We start from the raw sequence: 27500 nt of genomic DNA on the forward strand, positions 1-27500 counted from the left end.
ATATGGAGGCTGCTCATATTTATTTTCTTTGAAACAATACCCATTGCCTGGCTGCCGTGCTGACATGCTTATTTCAGGTGTGTGATTAAGACACTGCTGCAGCCAAAGATCAGCTGGACTGCCAGGGCAACTGGTAATTATTAAAAAGGAAATAAATATGGTTGCCTCCAGTTCAGGGGTACTTTAGACATTATGGCTGGTCTTACACTTTTTAAAGAGAACATGAGGTGGGTTCTAAGAATGCTATCAGCACACAAGATGCTGGGTCTGCATATAACTGCCCAGCCTCTGTTGCTATACTGCTCCCCTCTGCCCCCCCCCCTCCCCCCCCCCCACACACACACACACTCTGCTTGCCCCCCATAAATCTAACGCCGAGCTGTCGACACACGGCGTGTTGCAGCCAGCTGTTTACTTCTTCATCTGTCAGTCTCTGCCGCTTCCCCGCCTCCTCCATAGCTCCGGTCCCCGCACCGCATCAATTTCCCTCCCCGCTGATTGGGTTCTCTTTAAAATAAAAAAGCTATGGCAAGAAACCTGAGAGGCTAAACAATGTCCCCACACAACAAAGATTACAAATTCCTTTGCTAAAAAGCAAATAATTATCCCTCCATCAGCAGCACTGAGCTCACACACCACATCAGTCTATTGGTGGGGATCAATTACTAAGATAAGTCAAAAATTACAGGTCTCTGTGGGAGTCAAGTATAAAATCCATTTAAGTCAGTGTAAGTGGGGGGGGGGGGGGGGGGGGGGGTGAGGCTTTCTGCCTTTTGTTTTGGTCCCTGGTGAGCTTGTGCAGCAGCCACATGCAGCAATAAACCCTCTTTCTGAACGGCACGTTTATTGGGCTCCTGTCTGCTGGCCACGGAGTGCCTTTTGGCTACAATTTAATGCAGCCCAATGACAATCATTTTAGATGGTGGCGAAAAAAGCATCATGTCAAGTGTGAGCATGGCACCAGCTGCACTCAGGTACCTTGGCTGCCTCCCCACTGTCTGTGCCGAGCAATAACAAGATTTAGCCTTTCTAGATACATTACACAGTTGAAAAATATATACATCAGCCATAATTTCACCAGGTGGCTCAAAGTATTATCATACCTCCCATGATGAGAAAGAGGGACACTTAAGCCACACCCCTAATCACGTCCCTGACACACCCCTAGTCACACATACCATAAAGATTTCATAAGAAAAATATGTTGTTTTATAATTCAAACAACACTGGTCCTCTCTATCCTGGTTCATTTTCCTTCATATTAACATATTAAAATTAGTAATATATCAGTTGAAAGGATGGGAATTAAGTTTAGAGTCAATTAAACACATTTTTAGTAGAGAAATACATATATTTACATAGAAAGAGGGACAAAGTCCTGAAAGAGGGACAAAAGGAAGAAAGAGAGACAGAGGGACAGGGCTCCCAAAGAGGGACTGTCCCTCCGAAAGAGGGACAGTTGGGAGCTATATATGTGTGTGTGTGTGTGTGTGGGGGGGGGGGGGGGGTCGGGTTGAGATGCACATAGACTTACTGCACCTCCCATGGCCCAGCGTCTTTTACAGTTTTTGCCCACTGTGCCTCCCGTTCCTCATTTCCTGGTCGGCGCCCTTTGACCTGGACACACTGTGCTGCGCTGCGCATGTGCAGCATGTCCTATTGAGCTTCCTGTGACGGCACTCGTCGGTGGAGCATGCGCAAGCCAGGTACGTCCTCACGCTGGCGTGCATGCACTCCACCAGCGAGCGCCGTCACAGGAAGCCCATTAGGACATACTGCGCATGCTGGCTAACTGTAGAAAACGCTAGGCCACAGGAGGTACGGTAAGCCCATGCGCACCTTCCCACACACACACAGGGCCTCATATTTAACCACTTAAGGACTGCAGTCATAAATCCCCTTAAGGACCAGACACTTTTTTTCCATTCAGGCCACTGCAGCTTTAACGGTTTATTGCTCGGTCATACAACCTACCATCTAAATGAATTTTACATCCTTTTCTTGTCACTAATACAGCTTTATTTTGGTGCTATTTGATTGCTGCTGTGATTGATAGTTTTTATTATATTCATCAAAAAAGACATGAATTTTGTCAAAAAAATTTATTTTTAACTTTCTGTGCTGACATTTTTCAAATAAAGTAAAATTTCTATATACATTTTTGTCCAAATTTATTGTGCTACATGTCTTTGATTAAAAAAAACCCAATAAGTTTATATTTATTGGTTTGGGTAAAAGTTATAGCGTTTACAAACTATGGTGCAAAAAGTGAATTTTCCCATTTTTAAGCATCTCTGACTTTTTTGAGCACCTGTCAGGTTTCATGAGGTGCTAGAATACCAGGATAGCATAAATACCCCCCAAATGACCCCATTTTGGAAAGAAGACATCCCAAAGTATTCACTAAGAGGCATGGTGAGTTCATAGAAGATTTTATTTTTTGTCACAAGTTAGCAGAAAATGACACTTTGTGACAAAAATAAATAAATAAATAAATAAAAGTTTCCATTTCTGCTAACTTGTGACAAACAAAAAAGAAATCTGCCACTGACTCACCATGCCCGTCTCTGAATACTTTGGGGTGTCTACTTTCCAAAATGGGGTCATTTGTGGGGTGTGTTTACTGTCCTGGCATTTTGGGGGGTGCTAAATTGTAAGCACCCCTGTAAAGCCTAAAGGTGATCATAGGACTTTGGGCCCCTTAGCACACCTAGGCTGCAAAAAAGTGTCACACGTGGTATCGCCATACTCAGGAGAAATAGTATAATGTGTTTTGGGGTGTATTTTTACACATACCCATGCTGGGTGGGAGAATTATCTCTATAATTAGATTTTTTGATTTTTTTTTTACACACAATTGTCTATTTACAGAGATATTTCTCCCACCCAGCATGGGTATGTGTAAAAATACAACCCAAAACAATTATAGTACGGCAATACCACATGTGTGACACTTTTTTGCAGCCTAGGTGCACTAAGGGGCCCAACGTCCTATGAGTACCTTTAGGATTTCACAGGTCATTTTGAGGCATTTGGTTTCTAGACTACTCCTCACGGATTAGGCCCCCTAAAATGCCAGGGCAGTATAGGAACCCCACAAGTAACCCCATTTTAGAAAGAAGACACCCCAAGGTATTCCGTTAGTAGTATGGTGAGTTGATAGAAGATTTTATTTTTTGTCACAAGTTAGCGGAAATTGATTTTTATTGTTTTTTTCACAAAGTGTCATTTTCAGGACCTAATCTACAAAATAGCGTTGACAGATAGTGACAGGGAGTGATTGATGGGTGATTAGGGGGGGTGATTTGGTGCAAACAGGGGTCTGGGAGGGGGGGGGGTCTGAGGGGTGCTGTGGGCGATCAGGGGGTACAGGATCAGTGTGTTTGGGTGCAGACTAGGGTGGCTGCAGCCTGCCCTGGTGGTCCCTCGATCACTGGGACCACCAGGGCAGGAGGCAGCCTGTATAATACGCTTTGTGTACATTACAAAGCGTATTATACGCTTTCCATGCGGCAATCGAGGGGCTAACAACCCGCCGGCGCTTCCGAACGGCCAGTGGGTTCACGTCGCGGGTGGGCGGAGCCCATTGCCGGCGGATGCACGCGCATCACAGCGTGCGATCCCCGGCCAGCTAGTGTCCCAGGACCAGACGCCAATTGGCGTTACGTGGTCCTGGGCGTGCCACTTTGCCGCCGCACATTGGCTATGGGCGGTAGTCAAGTGGTTAAAGGACTACTGTAGGGTCGGGGGAAAATGAGCTGAACTTACCTGTGGCTTCTAACGGTTCCCCGCAGACCTCCTGTGTCTGCGCAGTCAGTCACTGATGCTCTGGTCCCCACCTCCAGTTCATTTCTGGAAAACCACTGCGCCTGCGCAGCAGTGTCCTCGCTCCCGCTGACGTCACCAGGAGTGTACTGCGCAGACGTAAGTCTTCTCTTTTACTGCTGAAATAAGGTATTTGATATAACCAATTCCTCATTCTACCTAAAACTAAAAATGGTTTCAGCTTGAGTTGAGTCCATTTTAAATTATGACCATTTTCATGAATCGGCTGATGCATTTAAAGGACCACTATCGGGGAAAAATGTAAAATTTAAAATACATGTAAACACATACAAATAAGAAATACATTTCTTCCAGAGTAAAATGAGCCATAAATTACTTTTCTCCTATGTTTCTGTCACTTACAGTAGGTAGTAGAAATCTGACAGAACCAACAGGTTTTGGGCTAGTCCACCTCTTCATGGGGGATTCTCAGCATGGCCTTTATTCTTTATAAAGACACTCCCTGAAAAGGATTCATACAAAGATCCTGCCAGCCTCCCTGCTCGCTGCACACCGATTTAGCAGTTGGGCGGAGCAACTGACAATTTACTAAGTGCTTTTGAAAAGAACAAAAACCCTGCGAATCCCCCCATGAGGAGATGGGCTATTCCAAAACCTGTCAGTTCTGTCAGATTTCTTTTACCTACTGTAAGTGACAGCACCATAGGAGAAAAGTAATTTACATCTCATTTTACTCTGGAAGAAATGTACTTCGTATTTGTGTGTGTTTACATGTATTTCAAATTTTACGATTTTCGCGATAGTGGTCCTTTAACCAGTTCACCCCCAAGGGTTTTTACCCTAACGGAACAGAGCAAATTTCACCTGTCAGTGTTCCTCTCTTTTATTCCCTAATAACTTTATTACTACTTATCACAACAAAATGATCTATACTTCGTTTTTATTGCCACCAATTAGGCTTTCTGTGGGTAGTAGATTTTGCTAAGAATTGTTTTATTCTAAATGCGTTTTAACGAGAAAAATAAGAAAATAATGGAAAAATTGATTATTTCTCAGTTTTCTGCCATTTTTTTAAAAATTAAACGTTCTCCTGTGGGTAAAACCAACACATTTTATTTGCCCAGTTGTCCCGATTATTAAACTGTTTAAATTATGTCCCTATCACAATGTATGGCGGCAATATATTATTTGGAAATATAGGTGTTATTTTTCTGTTTTTTTTTTTTTTTTTGCCCGGTCCATAATTACAAGCCCCTATGTAGTAAAGTAAAAGTAATTTTCCCTTATAAAATATAGAATAAAAAAGCCTTAGTCCCTAAGGCAACTATTTTTTTTTTTTTTTTTTTAACAAGTGCTTTTTACAAGTGTTTTTTTTTTTTTGGGGGGGGGGGACTTTGGAAGTGTAAGTTATTAATTTTATTAATATTGTTTATGCATGTATGTGTAATTTTACTTTTTGGCCACAAGATGGTGCTAGTGAACACTTTCACGGTTTATAGGATGTGTTCACTTTTTTTTTTAATTAACATTTAACTAGCTGTGACATCCATTCATTCCAGGCATTGCGATTGGGTAGAGGACCGCTTGGTCCTCTTTCCCAATCGCTGAACACGGAATCCCAACAGAAACGGCGGTGGGAGAGGCGCGCACACGTGTGGAGTGGCGGCAGGAACGCGCGACTTATTAAAACGTCCTGTTGCCATCAACAGGCTCAAACAGGATGTTTTTAATAAGTTAGGATGCTGGTAAATGGTTAATAAGTTCTAAGTGTATGAAATGGCAGATGGATATTCTTTCTAGCTCACCGAAGTGAGTATTGTGAAAGGTGAAAATATTCTGGTACCATGACAATATCATGCAGTACTCTACACAGATTGTGCCATAGGGTGACTTGCGCTTGTCTGGCTGGAGTAAAACTAATACTAATGCACTATAATTCAGCAAAGACTTAAAGCTCTGAAATGCTGAATTAACGGAATTAAAATAAAACATGCATATTTCAGGTTACCATTTAGCTGGGTACTGAACAAACAGGCTAGGAAAATAATGACATGGACAACAGCAAGCCAGCAGTAGTGTTAAGCCGGATTTCACAGCACATTGTTCATTGTTTTCCTGTTGAATGGAGCCGGCAGTCAGATGAGGTTATTCATCTGTTATTATATTCTGGCAATCTAGAGCTTTGCGGTGTCCAGAGAGGATAATAGCACATGTCAGGACCTATACCATCTACATCCCCACACCACGACTAATGACTGGTGAAGAAAATGTCATTTGACCCCTCTAGCCCATCTTTATTGTTCAAACCAGTGTATTTTTCTCAGCACTAAATCTGGAATATAAGGGCTTTCAGTCATGTCTGCATAAGTACTACTGCTGAAGTAACATGTAATCATATCAGTGCTACCATGCTGACAGCCACTGGATGAAGGCACACCGACAAGTTTGTAAATGTACTCAGAAATGAGCCTCAAAACACGTTCACTCAAGGCAAATGTGAAACACTATCATTTACTTCAGCTGTGTATCTGGCAAAGATGTTTTATACTAAGTTACAAGGTCAAAACCAGGGGAAGTAAATAACATTGATTATCACATTATAATGGCATCTGTCAAAGGGCAGGATATGTCAGACCGCAAGTAAACACGCAGTAAATGGACAAAAAGTAAGGATATGAGTAACTTTGACAAAAGCCAACTTGTAGTGGCTAGACAACTGGGGCAGTACATTTCTAAAATGACAGGTCCTGCTGATTGTACCTGGTAGGCACTGGTATGTACCTACCAAATGTGATGCATCGAACTGGCAACAGGCTCATGGGCACGCAAGACTCACTGATTTATGTGAGGACTGACGGTCAACCCATCTGTTCTAATTCCATAGAGGAGCTACTGTTGCACAAATTGCTTAAAAACTTAAAGAGTTAATGCTGGCCATGAGGGAAATATGTCAGCACACACATTGCATTGCAACTTTATGCATATAGGGCTGCATAGTGCCGATCAATGAGAACACTCAAGCTTCCCCCTGTTCACTGCCAAACTACCTATGAGCATGAGAATCAGCCTGGTCTAATGAATCATATTTTCTTTACCATCCACATTCCCCAGATTTCAGTTTGATCGATCGTCTATGAAATTTGGTGAAAAATAAGTCCAATCCATAGGGGCCTTACATTGCAACTAACAGGACTTTATGGATCTGCTGCTAAAGACTTCACGTCACATACCAAAGGATACCTTCAGGGGTAGAGTGTTTTGGTGGCATAATATTAGACAGGTGGCTTTTAAGCACTCCTGAGCTGAAAGGGATATGGACACTGACATTTATTTCCAATCAAAATTGCTTGGCCGTCATTGCTGATCCTCTACCTCAGCGCTCTCCAACTGGCAGCCCGCGGGCCACATCCGGCCCGCCAGGCCACCTGCTGAGGCCCGCTCGTCTCCCTGGGATGCAGGCATGGCTTGCGCTATGGGCGCCATGCCTGCTCCCTCTTATAGTGGCCTCTCCTGTGTCCCCCGCTGCCCCACAGTTCAGACCTCACAGATCGCGGCGACTGAGGTAAACAGAGTTCGCATGGTACCCGCATAGACGAGTACGTAACATGCGGAAGTGACATCATTAGTCACTTCTGCATGTGACGTTCAGCCGCGCGGGTGCCATGCGCACTCTGCTTGCTTCAGTCGCCGAGATCTGTGAGGTCTGAGCTGTGGGGCAGCAGCAGCGGGGACACAGGAGAGAGAGGTAACGGGTGAGGCACTGGACACCTCGCTATCTAACTGGTGGGGGCACCTGTCATTATCTAGCTGGGGGGGCACCTGTCACTATCTAGCTGGGGGGGCACCTGTCACTGTCTAGCTGGGGGGACACCTGTCACTATCTAGCTGGGGGGACACCTGTCACTATCTAGCTGGGGGGCACCTGTCACTATCTAGCTGGGGGGCACCTGTCACTATCTAGCTGGGGGGAGACCTGTCACTATCTAGCTGGGGGGGGCACCTGTCACTATCTAGCTGGGGGGGCAACTGTCACTATCTAGCTGGGGGGGCACCTGTCACTATCTAGCTGGGGGGGCACCTGTCACTATCTAGCTGGGGGGGCACCTGTCACTATCTAGCTGGGGGGACACCTGTCACTATCTAGCTGGGGGGGACACATGTCACTAACTGGGGGGACACCTGTCACTAACCAGGGGGACACCTGTCATTATCTAACTGGGGGGACACCTGCCACTATCTAACTGGGGGGACACCTGCCACTATCTAACTGGGGGGACACCTGTCACTATCTAACTGGGTGGGCACCTGTCACTATCTAGCTGGGGGGGCACCTGTCACTATCTAGCTGGGGGGGGCACCTGTCACTATCTAGCTGGGGGGGACACCTGTCACTATCTAGCTGGGGGGGGTACCTATCACTATCTAGCTGGGGGGGCACCTGTCACTATCTAGCTGGGGGGGGGGGAACCTGTCACTATCTAGCTGGGGGGACACCTGTCACTATCTAACTGGGGGGACACCTGTCACTTTCTAACTGGGGGGACACCTGTCACTACCTCAACTGGGGGGGCACCTGTCACTACCTAACTGGGGGGGGCACCTGTCACTACCTAACTGGGGGGGCACCTGTCACTACCTAACTGGGGGGGCACCTGTCACTATCTAACTGGGGGGGCACCTGTCACTATTTAACTGGGGGGCACATGTCACTATCTAACTGGGGGGGCACCTGTCACTACCTCAGCTGAGGGGGGGGACACACCTGTCACTAACTGGGGGGGTACCTGTCACTACCTCATCCGGCCATACCACGGCATCACCGCCAGCCCGGCCACAGCAGCACCGCAAGGCATTTCAGCCCACACATCATCCCCAATCCTGCCCAAAACACTATTGCCAGGCCAGCTAGGCACAGCAGCCAGTAGAGGAGAATTTAGAAGCCAGGTGAGAGGTGTCTACCATATTAAAGGGGCATTCTGCATATTTATGTGAAATGCTGTCTATTTATGTGCCTCATGACTGCTGAATTTGTCGTGTTGGGGGCCTCATGATTGCTGAATTTGTCTTGTTGGGGGCCTCATGATTTGTTGGGGGCATCACGATTGCTGAATTTGTCTTGTTGGGGGCCTCAAGATTGCTGAATGTGTCTTGTTGGGGGCCTCATGATTTTTTGGGGGCCTCATGATTGCTAAATTTGTCTTGTTGGAGGCACCATGATTGCTAAATGTGTCTTGTTGGGGGCCTCATGATTGCTGAATTTGTCTTGTTGGGGGCCTCATGATTGCTGAATTTGTCTTGTTGGGGGTCACATGATTGCGAACTGCGAGACTATGGAAAAGCTAAATCATCATCATGAGACAATAGCATTAAACCTACTTTTTTAGCTTTTTAAAGGAGTAGGATGGATGAAATTGTTTATCTTCACTGTTTATTTTCAACTTGGATTTTCCATAATGTTCATGTATGAGTTAAAACGTTTGTATGTAGTTTAAATTGCTGTTGCCACTTTGCGATAGATAAGTGACTTTTGGGTTGCAGTTTGGACACTCGGCCTTCAAAAGGTTCGCCACCACTGTCCTAATCTAATGTCCCACATTGCTAAGTTCATGTAAATTTGTCTCCACCCGTGGCCACACCTGCATTCTGGTCCATGGCCACACCCATTTTTGGCGCACAACAGAACCCTCATGGTTTTCGGCGCGCTGCGTGCACCACACAACTTCACCAAAATCCAAAATTGCATTTTGTGAAAAGTGCTGCCAATCTAATTGTCCTTTAATTGCATTTTTTCCTGGGGGGGGGGGGGGGGGGGGGGGCGGCTCTAGCAAGAACCTTCGGCCCTCCACCATGGGGTCTGAAAAAAAAATGGCCCTCCATGCCCGTGAAGTTGGACAGCACTGCTCTATCTCTAATACTTTTAGTCATAGACTGAACAAGCATGGAGATCAGGTATTTCTGACAAGATTAGCTGCATGTTTGTTTCAGGTGTATAATTGAGACACTACTACAGCCAGAGACCAGCAATACTGCCAGGCATCTGGTATTATCTGGTATGACAGCAGGCAGGCTGATCACGGAGCCCCGCAGTGTTTATTATTTACGGAAGCACTGCCCGCTAATCTCGCACATCATGAGATGACGCACCAGTGCGTCCAGGAGGAACAAGGAAGTCACTCTGCGGCCGCCATCCTGAGTTAGGTGTTGGCAGAGTGGTTAAGACCCCGGCAACTATTTTGACTTTTGACAAGTCAACATTAACATGGTTTTATTAAAAATAAACTGGCCCAGCAGCCAAAAATGCTGACAGATCAAATCAATTTCCAGGCTTTGATACCAGTCATGATTTCTGATTGCACCATACACAATTTTGAATGTTCACTTAATAGCAGCCCCCCACCCCCCAAAAAAAAAATGTTGCAAGAATGGACATAATAAAACTAACAAACTTGCCAAAATATCTGGGAACAGATAGAGGCTGAGCCTAAGGGCTCGTTTCCACTATCGCGAATCTGCATGCGTCCAACGCATGCAGATTCGCACATGTAATGCAAGTGGATGGGCCTGTTTCCACTGTAGCGTTGTTGAGGTGCGTTTTTTTCAGCGGTAAAAAAACGCACAAAAGAGCCAACGAATTCGCCTGCGAGTGGAATGCATGCGAATCGCCGCTAATGTATTTAATAGGAAATTCGCATGCGGCTATGGTATGCGAATTTTCATGCGAATTCGCATGCGAATTCGCATAGGTACCAATGTAATTCAAACAGGCAGTGACATGGTTAATTTCGCATATACCCTCACCTATGCGAATTCGCGGCAAAAACCGCGCAAAAATTCGCATCCGCATGCTAATTCATGGAATTTCAACAGCGGTGGAATCCAGGCGATTCTGCACCGCAATAGTGGAAACGAGCCCTAACACTGATCAATTAAATTGTAAATTGAATGACTACAAAGCATTTTCTCTCTAGTGAAGTGTGCCAGTGTGTTCAGTAGTTAGTAAATGAATCCCGCAGAGAAAAAAAGCCCTGGCCACCAGTAGCTGCCCCTCCTTCCCATGACAGTGTGACAGCAGATATATCTACATATAAATAAATAAATAATCTTGTAATTAACACTGTTACATCTTATTTCCCCCTTAGAGATTAACTCTATTAGCTGCTTCAGCTGTGCATGACATATAAATGACACTACTGGAAAGCTTCCTGTGTAGAAGGACACAATCCAAAGTGACACTTTGTGCCACTCCTCATTATCCTACTCTTGGTCGCAGGGCTGCGGAAGTGCGGTTTCCCTGAGGTCTTTAGAAGTCTAATTGCTGTGGCAGGGATGAGTTGCTTGCCTGCGCTGTAAAAAGACAGTGATACATTTTATGCCACAGACACAACTGAGAATTGAGAATCAACAGGAATATAATTTATTTGAACACAGGGAGGAAGTCCGCACACTCGCTGGTATATTCCAAGGGTTTTTATTTCAATCCAAATCGCACATACAGAAATTGGCTGACATGTTTCGGAAAGAATCCTTACTCATAGCCTCAAACACTGACATCTTGGTGGAACATATATACTACCAGGACCGCCCTGAAAGGCGTGTACTCGTCTGGCATGGGAAAAAACCTTTAATTCTTTTATTATACTATAATATAATTTATTTGATGAGACAGACAATGATAGGCTACTTTCATCACAATAGCGTCTATGTAATTAACAAAAAAAAAACAACAGCCAGAAAGTCTAGCTCATCATGATCCCTAATCCATCTTGTATGATAAGCAACGGGAAAACCCTAAAGCTGCATCTACACGTGTAGATGCGGCGGCGATGTGGCTTATCAATCGAGCCGCTGATGCGGCTCGAATGATAAGATCCGACAGGACGGATCTCTCCACCGCCGATTCCCTGCTCGATCCCCGCGAGGGGACAATGGCAGGGAATCGAGCGGAAGATAAGCGGCGCCGGCGGGGACGAGCGGGGAATCTAATCCGGCGCACGCGCGTCGAGCAGGGACGCAACGGGGACGCGGAAGAGGCGATCCGGTGGCTAATCGAGCCGCCGGATCGCAGCCTCATCTACCCGTGTAGATGAGGCTTAATAGATTTAGAGTTCCCAGTGTCTGCACATAAAAATCACATAAACATCATTATGTGCCCAAAAATACCCATTCACACTTCAGCAATTGAAAATGCAGGGTTGATATTTTGATCAATCAGAGACTCCCAGATCAATCACATGAAAAAGATGTTCACATGCTTCTTCATAATTTTTCTGCTAGGTGAATTGAAGTATATTTTTCTCAGTGGAAATTAATCATTTTTCAATCATTTCTTAATATATTGTAATGCAAACTAAGTACCATGCAGGCCCAGGGTATCTCACTGTGCACAAGTGAGCGGAGTGAATATGATGCAGATTGCACACTCAAGTTTTCATGTGACCATGAACAGTGATGCATTGCATTGCAGCACTGGTTGGGTAGATTATTTTAAGAAAACGTGCCTAAAGCATTGTACTATGAAGTACAGTGACACTTTACACAGAAGGTTTTGAAATACTTACAAACCCATGATAAATATCATACAATTTAACTCTGTAATGAGACGACAAGTTAGTTGATGATTAGATTTAAAGTTCCACAGACAACAACAGACCCTGCTGTCCTAAATCTGTATGAGATTGCCTACCATCCTAAATATATTCAGACTACAACAGAAGGCCTTAATTACCTCCTTATTTTATGTTTCATTTTCTGAAGCAGTTAGTGGGTGGATGAACAAAGATAATCACATGCATCATAAAGGTGTTTACAAAGGACATTTTTAGAGGTGAAAGAATATAAAAAACAGGTATGGGGATCCAATGAGCATCCAATGATCTCATCCAGGGAAGAGATTGGGAATTTCTCACTGCTTGGTTACTTCTGCTGACATAATGGTGGCTGCTGTTATAATCTTATGTGTAACTATGTTAATGTACTGTATGCTTACTATGTGGAAAGAGGTGCTTCCTTCTTCATATTAGGAAAATGCTCACCAAAGGAAGCCACACCCTTTATATATTACCACAAATGAGTAGATCCCAGCGCTTGCTAAGCAGACAACCGGTACCTTTCCCTTACCACCTCACGCTGTCTTGTGGTGACTGTGGCAGGGTGATATCCTTGCTTCATGTGTCAGTGAGTCAATGCAAGTGCCCTCTCTGCTCGCGGCAGCCCAGCAAGCATCTCCAGCATTCTCGCCTTCCTTCAGCGTAGCCACTGTCTCCACTATTTCCACCTCCATCCAGCAGGCAAGCCAGCCTTACGCAGTAGTGAAGTGAAACCAGCCCTCCACCAAAGTTAACTTTTCATGTAACTTCACTGACCATGTGACATTTTATAGATAGATACCATTGCTTTATAGATATTACCAGTGGCAATTTATGAAAATCCAATAACACTTAAAAGCATATTTTGTGATAATGTGATGCTGCCTGAGGGTGCTGGGTGTTAATGTGAATCTAGCTAAGGTGATGCTGGCAGAGGGTGTTGGGTGGGTGTAGAGAGAATTGTGAGATAAACTGAGGGTGCTTGGTGGGGAAAGGTAATGCAGGGACTATGAGGAGAAACAGGGGATGCTGAGGTGCTGGCAGGGATTCAAAGGTAGGTGAGGGTGCTGGGTGGGGAGAGGCTGGCTGAGTATGTTGGGAGGATGCAAAGTGGAGGCTGAGCGTGCTAGCTGGGGAGAGGCAGGTGAAATAAGCTAAATATGCTAGGTGGAGCGAGACTAATGAGGGTGCTGGATAGAGTGAGGCTGGTTGAGGTTTCTAAAGGTGGCCATACACTGATAGATTTGCAGCAGATTCGACCATTAGACATATTTCTGTCAGATGCCTGTCAAGTCGAATCTGACAGGAATCTATCTGATGTGTGCCACACAATAGGGACAGATTCCCAATAGATTTCAGAATTAAATCTATTAGAAATCTATTGGAAATCGATCTAAATGCATAATTGGACCATTAGATCCAATTCAACTCTATGAGCCATCAATCTGCTGTTGTCCGATTCTGTCAGATTATAGATCAAATCGATCGAAATCGGCCACAAATCGATCAATAGACTTAAAAAATTCGATTTTTGATCGATCGATTCCATAGAAATGATCGATCGATGGCTGAAATCAAGCTGTGTATGGGCCCCTTAAAGGGAGACTGAGGGTGCTGGCTGAGGAGAGTCAGGTGAGGGGGCTGGGTGAGTGCAGAGATGGTAAAGATGGGACAGTTGAGTTTCTGTAATTTGGGCATCACGACAGACTGCAATCAAAATTTGTGGCTATGGCGTAACTAATGTTTAATTTGGGAGTTTGGGATCGTTGCAGTGCATATTTAGCCAAGTAACAGTATTGGCTATGTATAGCCTGCTACAGTTAGGTATAGGTGGGGGAGGTTAGTTTTAGGTGTACGTAGCGGAGAGGCTAGTGTTAGGCATTGGTAGAGAAGCGGATAATGTTCGGAGTACGTATGGGAGGTTAGTGTTATGTGTAGGTAGGGAAGGTCAGTGTTACAGATAGGGTGGGAGGAGGTTAGCAGCAGAAAGAAATTGAAGTAGCACCACACTATTGCTCACTGTTAAACCATTGTTTGAATATCATTAGCAATACAGAAAAAATGGCAATACCTGGCATTTGAGTTACTAAACACAATTTTTTCCAGTCAACTCCCCTGAGCAAGTGTGCAATCACAAAAAGCGAGGCAGGGCTTACCAGGAGGAGGAAGGAGAAGAGGAGGATGCTCCAGGGAACTAAGAAAAGGGCATTCAAGGAGCCGGAATGGAGGATACTCCAGTAGACAGAGAGGAGCGCACTCCAGGGAAGGAGATGAAGGACTAAAGTGAAGTCACAGATTCTCTATCAGCTCCCAAATTTTTTTTAAGCAACCCACTGCCCTAGACTAGTGTTGGAAAGGATTTTCAGATCAGTGGCAGCACATACCCAAAGCTGCCACAACATATAAATGTGTCATGGCACACGTCTGTTGTATTTCATTGGTTAAATGGAATAAATTGCCATTGACTTTGTTCACTAGCTTTCTGATCAGGTTTAGGCAGAAACAGCTAAGCCTGATTGGGTGCGCTCTACTGGGCAGGAGACTATCGCTTGCACAGTGGAGCTCCTGCACAGGCACAGTAGCAACTTTACGATCGGGCTCAGGCGGAAATAGCCGAGCCCTATCGGGGTGACTAGTACCTGCACTGTAGATTAGGCTCAGCTATTTCTGCCTGAACTTGATCGGAAAGCCGCTACTGCACCTGAGCGGGATCACGGTAGGTAAATATTGCAGGCACTACTGCGCCTGTGCCACAGCCGACATCCTTGCTGGCTGTATTTTTGGGGGAGACAGCGATGGATCCCTGAGGCTTAGGAGGATCGGGGAAGCCTCATTAGGATCCAGAGGCTTCCGCCTCCTGAGGTAAGTACCCCAAGGTGCTGTTTTTTTCTGTTACAGATTTCCTTAAAGAAGGCAAAATATATTTAGCATTGCTTATTTTGTAAGAGGGTTTTTTGGTCTCTTTCAGCCCCTTTTACTGTCCTAGTGGCTCCGGGTCGCCATGAGCTACTGGGGTACTCCGTAGTTTTGACTGCGGTGTCCCTACTATGAAGCTTCCCAAACTACATGTTCTTGTAACGATTGTGGGATATCTCCGTGGTCAGCGCACAAGATGTGCGCTGACACTGCGGAAGTCCTCCACAAGCGTGTCAAAATAATAGAACCCAGCTTTTGGTGCAAGCACCAGTAGAGGGGAATTTCCACCGGCAGATGGAGCTGTGGAGTGCAGAGGAATACACCCTCTGCGCTGCCACAAATGCCAGATGGAAATTGTACGAAGAGAAGCAACACAAGGCAAGATAGCCCCCAAAGAGAGAGAGCAAAGAGACAGAATCAATGTGTGTCCACCAAACTAGTCACCACCCAGCGACGGTGAACACACAACGACGGAATTGAAGTGGGAACGCAATCGCAAGAATGGCGATTGCCAAATAGTGACACCAGACTGAGCAGGACAAGGCACGAGAGTAGCAAAGGCACAGCAAACAACAATAAAAGATAAGGAAAATAACAAACGCTAGCTAAACGCGAACTCTGCACTGATTCGCAACAGCGAACGCATTTACAGCGTGGTCTCCGCAGGAAAAGCGCAACAGAGACAAGCACGCCACCCTAACTAGCCACAAGTAACACAAATGAGCACAAACAGACAAGACAGACAAATGAGGTAGCCAGTAGCAACCGCTGCTCCAGCTTACACTCCAGGAACTCAGATCAGAAGGATCCACAGCCGCTACCGCTAGAGGCTAGTGCGATCCAAACAAGACAGACAGATGAGGTAGCCAGTAGCAACCGCTGCTCCAGCTTACACTCCAGGAACTCAGATCAGAAGGATCCACAGCCGCTACCGCTAGAGGCTAGTGCGATCCAAACAAGACAGAGCGATTTGCTATCAACCGCCGCTGGCGACAGCGCAATCGCGACAGACAAGACAGGACAGAATAGGCAGTACAAATTATACACAAACTGACTGCACTAACTAGGAATGCAAGGAGCACTCCCCAAGATAGTACTTGATAGCAGTGGCTGACACGCCAGGTCAGTCCAGCAGGAACAAACCTCTATGAGCAGCAAAGGACTCTGGGATCACATGGTATTTATACTGCATGCCTTCCAAGGAGGCAACTAGGCCGTTTGCATGACAAGTGTATGCAAATTGCTCAGCAGCAGAACAGGTCAGATACTTGCAAAGCACAGGCAGGTCTCTTTTCCAGAGACCTGCAGCCCTCAGACTTAAGGAATGGACAAACAGCTGTCTGCCCATGCAGACCGCTGAGCAGATCGTTACAGTTCTCCTGTGAAGCTGGGATGAGAAGGAGGGTTGCTCATTGGAGGAGGCTGCAAATCTGAGAGGTGGATTTGTACATGTAAGTCTTTAAAGAAATGTACTTAATGATATTTTTGCAAATATTAGTTTATCAGCAATGAAAAAAGGGGAGTTCAAGAGATCAAACAAGCACTTCTTAAAAACCGCTAAACAGCTGAGCCAGGCAGAGGAAGGACTGGGAGCAGCTAATAGCAGCCGCTGCTGCTTACACAAACTTCCGCTGTGTTACCAATTTTTCACCACTCTCCTTTTGTCACCTGGAGCGTTGTCCCATAGGTATGCCACTGTGTGTGTGTGTGTTTCATTTGTCAATCTAACTGCAGAGAATTAGGTCTCAAGGGCTGATGTGTAACTTCATCACTGTTATTAAACAGTTTCTAATGCTGGGAATACACGGTTCGTTTTTGCCTTCGTTTAAACCTTCGATTCGTTCGGTAAACGAATCGAGTGTTGAAAACGTATGTGAAAATAGTCATAATCTCATTATAGTTTCGATTAATAGACCCCAAAAACGAACGACTAGTGATCGAACATGTTTGATATTATCTCTCTTTATCCATCTAATCGAGCCATTGGTAGGCTTGATGGCTGTTCAGATCGATTATATATTCGTTTATGCTAGTCCGTCCCTGTAAAAAGGGATTTTCGTTTCGTTTCTTTGCAGCCTTCGATCATTGGAAAAACGAAACCATCAGAATCGGAAAAAAAAACGAAACCGTGGGTGGTGATATTAACCGTATGACTGATTATTTCGGGATCGAAAAGGACAAAAGGCACAATCGAAACGAAGGTTTAAACGAAGGCAAAAACGAACCGTGTATTCCCAGCATAACTCTAACAAAGTAAGAGATAAGGAAATGTAAGAAACAATGGAAGGCGGCTTAAAATGACAAACAAGAGACAATTTAAAACAGATAATGGTTTCAGGGAGGGAGGCAAAATGTTAACAATCCTCGAAAACCTCATAAAAGAGTAGAATAGTAGTTATCTAGAAAGATACTTGCTATTATAATGGCTACTAATGTCCTAATACATGGTATTATGTGGCAAACATTAAAAAGCAACATAGACAAAATACTCTTCTATATTCCAATGAGGCTAAAAAGCACTGGTAATATTACTGTAACAGTAAATACAAAAAAATAAACTTTTTTTGACTACAGTACTTACAGCCCATATTGATCAGTTCTCATCTCCTTTACTACATTCAGGTACAGATTTAGAGTAATGCAGCAGACCCAGGCTAGTGCACACCAGTCTGTAATAATAAAATAGGCATGTCAGGTCTAACAAACCAATATCAACCGCATTTGAACTTATAAAAAATACATTCCATATCCCTCCTGCCTATAAACTAAAGGTGCCCATCAATGACACAACCTTGATTGTACAAACTTACGAAATCTATATAGTAGAAGGGTAAACTTAGTCAATATACTGTATATACTTAAATATAAGTCGACCTTGTGTATAAGTCGACTCCAATATTTAACCCTCTTAAGCTGGAATTTTTATTGACTCAAGTATAAGTCTACCCAGCAAAGTTAATGGCTGAACGTGGGGCTCAGGAGGGGTTAATGACTGCACTGCATACAGTATTGCAGCCAATAACCCCTCCTGTCCCTTAAATGCAGCCAATACCTCCTTCAGGCCCCCAAGTGCTGCAATCATTCACTCCCATTGCTGCAAATGGGAATGACACTATTAATACACACATTAGTGTGCTCAGTGTTGCCCGTGACTCGTGTATAAGTTGACCCTATACTTTTATGAAGTAAATCAGACCTACATTTCTAGACTTAAACTCAAATATATACAGTTTGGAGTAAAAGCATTTTATGCTGAATTATGCATTGATTAGAGGATTATGGATTGAATTCCTAAGGGTATAGTCTGTACTAACCCACTGGGAATGGTATCCATGTGTAATCATTCGGTGCATTTTGTGTCTGTCCTCCTGGTGTTATATCTTGCGTTTCTTAAGTCCATCTACAGTATTTACATTTTTATTGTACATTGCACATCTGTGCTTTTTACTAAAAATGTAGTGTACTTTCTAAAAGCTAAAGTGGACACTGTGTCTCTGACTGATAACTGCATGTGGTGTAAGTAGTGGATGTCCCTTGGCTGCAATTAGAGAGGAAAGTGAACTAACAATGAAGGAAGCCTCCACCCCTCACACACATTAATCCTTAAAGTATATCAGAGGTGAACTTTTACTCATTGCATATTTGTGTTCCTTTTTCTATTGTTTATAGGGCATTCCTCAAGCCAAATATGGTACTTTTTTGTTTTAATACTCTAATTCCCTATAAACTAAAGAAGCCACGCCCACAGGTTTTCAGAGAGCCTTGGAAGTAGCAAGGGCTCATGGGAGCTCAGTCTGGGCAGGAGGAGGAGGAAGTGTTACTAGCCATTGATTTCAGAGGCAGAGGGGAGGAGGAGGAGGGGGGGGGGATTATGTTTTTTTCACAGTCTGAATGCTGATGGTGCAGATAAGCCTGTCTCTTTGTAATGTTTACAAACAACATGGCTGCTGTCATTGTATCACAGGAAGAAATAATAATTTTCTATTAAAGCTGTTGGCAGCTAGATTTGCTGTGTAATCTAAACTTTAGATAAGATATATAGTCAAGTTACTTGTTATAGTTAGTTTTTCATCTCGGATCCGCTTTAAGCCCCATATACACGATACGATTCTTTGTGCGATTCGATTATGACTCTATTTACGATCCGATTAAATCCAACATGTCCGATTGGGATTCGATTCAATTCGATCTGCCATTGCAAAACAATGGCAAATCGAATTGAATCAAATTGAATCCCGATCGGACCTGTCGGATTTAATCGGATCATAAATAGAATCGTAATCGAATCGCACAAAGAATCGTATCGTGTAGATTGGGCTTTAGACATTCAGGTACAGATTTAGAGTAATGCAGCAGACCCAGGCTAGTGCACACCAGTCTATAATAATAAAATAGGCATGTCAAGTCTAACAAACCAATATCAACAGCATTTGAACTTATAAAAAATACATTCCATATCCCTCCTGCCTATAAACTAAAGGTGCCCATCAATGACACAATCTTGATTGTACAATCTTATGAAATCTACATTGCAAAACAATGGCAAATTGAATTGAATCAAATCGAATCCGATCGGACATGTCGGATTTAATCGGATCATAAATAGAATCGTAATCGAATCGCACAAAGAATCGTATCGTGTAGATTGGGCTTTAGACATTCAGGTACAGATTTAGAGTAATGCAGCAGACCCAGGCTAGTGCACATCAGTATCGTGTAGATTGGGCTTTAGACACTAGACACTGAGCACTCACACACCCACCCAATGACAGTACCAACCGCTCACAATCAGAGGGGTTGCTTGGTTCCTGCAAGATCTAAGCTGCCAGTGTGCAGTGATGTATACTGTGCTGCTCCAAAGCCTGTGCTTGCTCATGATGACTCCTGTGTAGAAGCTTTGCCCAACAAAAATTTGATGTAACCCCTCATTTAATAAAAACACAAAGGATATTGTTGGGGCCTCTCTTCTCCAACCCTGTACCACTAAAATACGGTGTGCCCAAGGCTCAATACCATCCCATCTGCTGTTCACAATATACATGCTGCCAACTGAGAAAATCATCCAAAAAGCATGGTCTGACTGTTAGGGTGACTCCACCCAGCTATATTTATCATTCAAACCTGGCGGAACAGACCCTTAATCCACAAATAAATGCATGCTTAGCCGAGTTTCCTCAGATATCAGTTTCCTCCAGGTTTGTAGCGCAGAAGCCTGAACAAGATGCAGCTATGTTTTCTGGGGGCTCACTTTATGAAAGAAAAAAAAAACAAAACAATTTGTTTCTCTAAATAAAAGGGGTATTTGCGGTCTCAATTTTTATTGATTCAATTTCCATACACATGAACATTACTAAAAAATGTTTTGTGTTACATAACTATATCCATGTTCATTCAATAATACCTGAGCGATTCCCTGGAAGGAAACCAAAAGTAGGAATAACAGAATCTTTATTAAAATGGAAACGAATTAGCAGTTTTATACTAAAGGTATAATAATACCCTAAAGGTATAATAAGGTATAATAATAACACAATTAATAAAAGCCATTATACATTCATGGTTGAACAATTTTGCCTAACAGAGGCTTACTAACCTAAAATGTCCGAAGTCTACAATGGAGTGTAAGCAGACCTTCCTCCAAAAAGAATAGTTAAGGCAATTTTGAATAACTGGAAATATTATAAGCATATCCTGTTTCATGTGCATTACCAGTCCCGCTTAATCAATATCAGTGCCTGATTCACATTCAAGGAGCATGTGCTCACATGAGGTGATTTATGATGTGACCTCTAATCATACATTCAAGTTTAGAATAATTCATCAGGAATATCATTACAAAGACACTAGTGAGTTAGAGGATGCTTGAAATGAGGGGGATATGGAGGATGCCACGTTTCTTTCCATTTAAACAATGCACATTGCCTGACTGCCCTCCCAATCCTCTGCATCTAATACTTTTAGACCTAGACCCCGAACAAGCATGCAAATCATATGTCTGACTGAAGTTTGACTGGGTTTGCCACATGCTTGTTTCAGGTGTGTAATTCAGACACAACTGATGCCAGAAAGATCGTCAGGACACACAGGCAACTAGCATGGTTTATAAGGAAATAAATATGGCAGCCTCCATATCCTCTCACTTCAGGTGTCCTTTAACCATTTATGCCGCGCAGAAGCTGCTACAGCCGCAGGGACAGGATAGTCATGTCTCTGCAGCTTGGGGGACTGTGCTGGCAGTCGTGCGGGCAAATGCCCGCGATCGCGATGTTTCCAATGTTAGTATGTATGTATGACAAGAGGTCAATATTATTATAAATTTATGGGCTAAAAATTAGTGATGGATGTAAAACTAAAAATAATGTACCTTTATTTCCAAATAAAATATTGGCACCATACATTATACTAGGGATATAATTTTAACGTTGCAATAACTGGAACAAGTGGGCAAATAAAATGTGTGGAAGCATGGTAGCATGTATTATTTTAAAACTATAGTGGCCGAAAACTGAGAAATAATGATTTTTTTCCATGTTTTTCGTATTATTCCTGTCAAAATGCATTTGGAATAAAATAATTCTTAACATAATGTACCACTCAAAGAAAGCCTAATTGGTGGTGGAAAAAACAAGGTATAGATAATTTCTTTGTGGTAAGTAGTGATAGTTATTGGGGAATGAAAGGGAGGAGCGCTAAAAGGGGATAATTCTTCATACTTGGGGATTTCAATATTCCCATCGATGAAGCCCAGAACTCCGCTGTGACCCGGCTACTCACCATTGGCAACTCACTTGGACTAGTACAAAACACCAACGCCCCCACTCACACTGCACTCTCGACCTTATATTCACTAAATCCACCGCTATTGCAGACCTTGACATCGCACCCTTTCCACCCTCAGACCATCACCTTCTCACCTTCAACCTCCTCACGGAAGGCACCTCCAAACTACCCGCCCACCTGGTCGATGGCAGCAAGACCTACGCAAGCTCAACCCTAGCGTCCTTGCTGACCCCCTCCATGCCCTCTCCTCCACTCTCCCCACCCTAACCTGTCCTAATCTTGCTGCAGCTCAGTATCGCCAAACTCTCTCATCAGCCCTAGAGAAAGCTGCTCCTCCAATATTTCGCCGCAACCGACCCCCTAACCCCAGGCCTGGCTCACTACCCATACTCACAACCTCCAGAGGGAAACACGCGCCACTGAACGGAAATGGAGGAAATCTAGACTTAACCAGGATTTCCTACAGTACAAGACCAACCTGCTGCAGTTCCACACTGCCCTTGCTCATGCGAAGCAGGAATACTTTACCAAGCTCATCGGAGCACAAGCTTCCAACCCCCGGCGTCTCTTTGCCACTTTCAACTCCCTGCTTAAACCCACCCCCCCACCCTCCGTTTCCTCCCTCTCTGCCACAGATTTAGCCACCCACTTCACCAACAAAATTGTCTCTATCCGCCAGCAAATATCCAATCTCAAATCTTCACCTCCCACCCCCTCCCAACCAGCTCCTCCTCCACCCTATCCTCCCCTCACATCCTTCACTCCTACTACCACTGAGGAAGTCATCCACCTACTGCAGACTTCCCATACCACTACTTCCCCTCTTGACCCCATCCCTTCTGATTTACTCCAGCCTCACTTCACGGAATTGGCCCCAGTCCTCACTACCCTGTTCAACCTCTCCCTATCCACAGGCACCTTCCCCTCAGACTTCAAGCAGGCCACTGTACTACCCCTGCTCAAGAAACCCTCACTCGACCCCTCGCTACCCTCCAACTACCGTCCTATCTCCCTCCTCCCCTTTGCCTCAAAACTCCTTGAGCGTCTGGTTCACAAACGCCTGACCCCGTTCCTCAATGCCAACTCACTGCTAGACCCACTGCAATCTGGATTTCAGCCTGCCCACTCAACCGAAACTGCTCTCACCAAAGTGGTCAATGACCTTGCCTTAGCTAAAGCTGAAGGTAAATACTCCATTCTCCTCCTTCTTGACTTTTCAGCAGCTTTTGACACAGTAGATTATCCCCTACTCCTCCAGTCCCTCCAGTCCATGGGCATTCACGATCTTGCCCTGTCCTGGCTTTCATCCTACCTCTCCAACCGCTCCTTCACGACCGCCTTCGATGAGTCCTCATCCACCTCCAACCACCTCTCGGTGGGAGTCCCCCAGGGTTCGGTCCTTGGCCCCCTACTGTTCACCCTATACACATCCTCCATTGGCAAGGTTATCTCCTCCATGGGTTTTAACTATCATCTGTATGCAGATGACACCCAGATCTACCTCCACACCCCTGACATATCCACCACTACCATGGACAAGGTCTCCTCCTGTCTATCAGCCATCTCCTTCTGGATGTCCGCTAGGTTCCTGAAACTAAACCTAGACAAAACGGAATTTATGATCTTCCCACCCCGGACATCCATAAACCTCCCAGATGTGCATGTCACTGTTAACCACACTACCATTCACCCTACCTCTCAAGCCCGCTGTCTGGGTGTCACCCTGGACTCCGCACTCTCCTTCACTCCCCACATCCAAAACCTCACAAAGTCCTGCAACTTCCACCTTCGTAACATCTGTAAGATTCGCCCTTTCCTGACCTCTGCCACCACCAAACTCCTCATCCATGCCCTCATAATTTCCCGCCTTGACTACTGCAATGCCCTGCTGTCTGGTCTCCCTATGACCCGAACAGCCCCACTGCAGTCCATCATGAATGCAGCAGCCAGAATTATCCACTGCTCCCATCGCTCCACCATGGCGGATCCCCTCCTTGAATCCCTCCACTGGCTTCCTATCCAGTCCAGAATCAGATTCAAGATACTGTGTCTGACCTACAAATCTGTCCACAAAACCTGTCCAACCTACATTTCCGATCTTACTCAGAGGTACACACCTAGCCGCTCACTCCGCTCTTCCAATGAACTTCGCCTAACCGCCCCCCCGCATCACCCAGTCCCATGCACGCCTCCAGGATTTCTCAAGAGCTGCTCCAACACTATGGAACTCCCTACCTCCACCCATTAGGGCAGCCCCCTCCTTCAACATCTTCAAGAAAGCTCTCAAAACTCACCTTTTCACTCTGGCCTACTACCCCTCACAAGTGCTCTAAACCCACAGCTGAACTCTGGTCTCCTACCTCTCGTGTCCCTACCTCTCCCTTTAGATTGTAAGCCTTTGGGCAGGGTCCTCCTCCTTTTGTGTCCAACCTGATCATGCACCTCCATTACTGTGAACCCATGCTATGCATCCGAGGGAACCTAACTTGCCTAATCTCCATGCTCCATCCAGACTAAGCATTACCTTGTACTCATACTGTGCTGCATGATCTGATCTTTCTTGTATTCAGGTATTGTCATTTTGCTGTATGTCACCCCTAAATATTGTATGTATCCCTATTTATTGTCCAGCGCTGCGTAATATGTTGGCACTTTATAAATACAATAAATAAATAAATAATAAATAAATAAATTCCAGACGCGTATCTACTGGGATGCACATATGGCAAGTGCCCTGGGTGCCTCCCCTTTCGAACAACATAGGGGGCGCAGAGTCATGAAAATCACCCTGCAGCCTGGACGGCTCAGTCTCCCTCATATATTTACATCAGCTGGCCCAGGAACTGCCGGGAGGGAAGGAGGCGGAACCAGCAGCATGTGAGCCAGCCAGGAGGAAAGGGCAGCGCTGTATGGTAAAGCTATGGGGAGAAGGATTCCGAACTCCGAACTCTTTTCTCTCTTACTGTTTTTGCAGCCCCCTCATGTGTTCCCCCACCACAGATTGTGTCTCTGTCCCAGGAGATAGCTGCAGGGCTGGTGCTCCGAGCTGATGCTGCTGGTCTGACACGATGTCCCACTCTTTCTCTTCATTGCAGCTCTCACATTCCTCAGCTTTCTCCATGTATGCTGTGTTTACTGACAATTATTTATGACACCCTCTGCTCTGTCTTTGAACCTTAACCATCACCCTGCTGAAAGCTCTTTGGCAAGCTTTACTTCTCTCTTGTACACTTGTGGGTGTATGTGCGTCTGGGACTTGTAGTGCTGTGTGTGTGTATGGTGTGCCTGGGACTTGTAGTGTGTGTGTGTGTGTGTATGGTGTGCCTGGGACTTGTAGTGTGTGTGTGTGTGTGTGTGTGTGTGTGTGTGTGTATAGTGTGCCTGGGACTTGTAGTGCTGTGTGTGTGTATAGTGTGCCTGGGACTTGTAGTGTGTGTGTGTGTATGGTGTGCCCAGGACTTGTAGTGCTGTGTGTGTGTATGGTGTGCCTGGGACTTGTAGTGCTGTGTGTGTGGTGTGCCTTGGACTTGTAGTGCTGTGTGTGTGGTGTGCCTGGGACTTGTAGTGCTGCGTGTGTGTATATGTATGGTGTGCCTGGGACTTGCAGTGCTGTGTGGTGTGCCTGGGACTTGTAGTGCTGCATGTGTGTATATGTATGGTGTGCCTAGGACTTGTAGTGCTGTGTGTGTGTATGGTGTGCCTGGGACTTGTAGTGTGTGTGTGTGTATGGTGTGCCTGGGACTTGTAGTGCTGTGTGTGTGTATGGTGTTCCTGGGACTTGTAGTGTGTGTGTGTATGTATGGTATGCCTGGGACTTGTAGTGCTGTGTGTGTGGTGTGCCTGGGACTTGTAGTGCTGTGTGTGTGGTGTGCCTGGGACTTGTAGTGCTGCGTGTGTGTATGGTGTGCCTGGGACTTGTAGTGTGTGTGTGTATGTATGGTGTGCCTGGGACTTGTAGTGCTGTGTGTGTGGTGTGCCTGGGACTTGTAGTGCTGTGTGTGTGGTGTGCCTGGGACTTGTAGTGCTGTGTGGGTGGTGTGCCTGGGACTTGTAGTGCTGCGTGTGTATATATGTATGGTGTGCCTGAGACTTGTAGTGCTGTGTGTGGTGTGCCTGGGACTTGTAGTGCTGCATGTGTGTGTGTGTGTGTGTGTGTGTGTGTGTGTGTGTGTGTGTGTGTGTGTGTGTGTGTGTGTGTGTGTGTGTGTGTGTGTGTGTGGTGTGCCTGGGACTTGTAGTGCTGTGTGTGTGCATGGTGTGCCTGGGACTTGTAGTGCTGTGTGTGTGTATGGTGTGCCTGGGACTTGTGTGTGTGTGTGTGTGTGTGTGTGTGTGTGTGTGTGTGTGTGTGTGTGTGTGTGTGTGTGTGTGTGTGTGCCTGGGACTTGTAGTGCTGTGTGTGTGTATGGTGTGCCTGGGACTTGTAGTGTGTGTGTGTATGTATGGTGTGCCTGGGACTTGTAGTGTGTGTGTGTGTGTGTATGGTGTGCCTGGGACTTGTAGTGCTGTGTGTGTGTATGGTGTGCCTGGGACTTGTAGTGTGTGTGTGTATGTATGGTGTGCCTGGGACTTGTAGTGCTGTGTGTGTGGTGTGCCTGGGACTTGCAGTGCTGTGTGTGTGGTGTGCCTGGGACTTGTAGTGCTGTGTGGGTGGTGTGCCTGGGACTTGTAGTGCTGCGTGTGTATATATGTATGGTGTGCCTGAGACTTGTAGTGCTGTGTGTGGTGTGCCTGGGACTTGTAGTGCTGCATGTGTGTATATGTATGGTGTGCCTAGGACTTGTAGTGCTGTGTGTGTGTATGGTGTGCCTGGGACTTGTAGTGTGTGTGTGTGTGTGTGTGTGTGTGTGTGTGCATGGTGTGCCTGGGACTTGTAGTGCTGTGTGTGTGTATGGTGTGCCTGGGACGTGTGTGTGTGTGTGTGTGTGTGTGTGTGTGGTGTGCCTGGGACTTGTAGTGCTGTGTGTGTGTATGGTGTGCCTGGGACTTGTAGTGTGTGTGTGTATGTATGGTGTGCCTGGGACTTGTAGTGTGTGTGTGTGTATGGTGTGCCTTGGACTTGTAGTGCTGTGTGTGTGTATGGTGTGCCTGGGACTTGTAGTGTGTGTGAGTATGTATGGTGTGCCTGGGACTTGTAGTGTGTGTGTGTGTGTGTGTGTATGGTGTGCCTGGGACTTGTAGTGCTGTGTGTGTGTATGGTGTGCCTGGGACTTGTAGTGTGTGTGTGTATGTATGGTGTGCCTGGGACTTGTAGTGCTGTGTGTGTGGTGTGCCTGGGACTTGTAGTGCTGTGTGTGTGGTGTGCCTGGGACTTGTAGTGCTGCGTGTGTGTATATGTATGGTGTGCCTGGGACTTGTAGTGCTGTGTGTGGTGTGCCTGGGACTTGTAGTGCTGCATGTGTGTATATGTATGGTGTGCCTGGGACTCGTAGT

General features: G+C 45.4%; 1 protein-coding gene across 7 annotated transcripts in view; it reads right to left on the reverse strand.

Annotated features, from left to right (window-relative positions):
• LOC137546880 (cyclic AMP receptor-like protein A) overlaps window positions 1-27500 on the reverse strand; it is an 836868-nt gene that overhangs the window by 512648 nt on the left and 296720 nt on the right. For all 7 annotated transcript variants that reach the window (XM_068269866.1, XM_068269867.1, XM_068269868.1 and 4 more), the window contains one exon: window positions 17869-17956. In XM_068269866.1, the coding sequence (XP_068125967.1) occupies window positions 17869-17956 (88 nt within the window). The remainder of the gene's footprint in view (window positions 1-17868; window positions 17957-27500) is intronic.

The sequence above is a fragment of the Hyperolius riggenbachi genome, chromosome 2, assembly GCF_040937935.1.
Source record: "Hyperolius riggenbachi isolate aHypRig1 chromosome 2, aHypRig1.pri, whole genome shotgun sequence".
NCBI classification, from domain to species: domain Eukaryota; kingdom Metazoa; phylum Chordata; class Amphibia; order Anura; family Hyperoliidae; genus Hyperolius; species Hyperolius riggenbachi.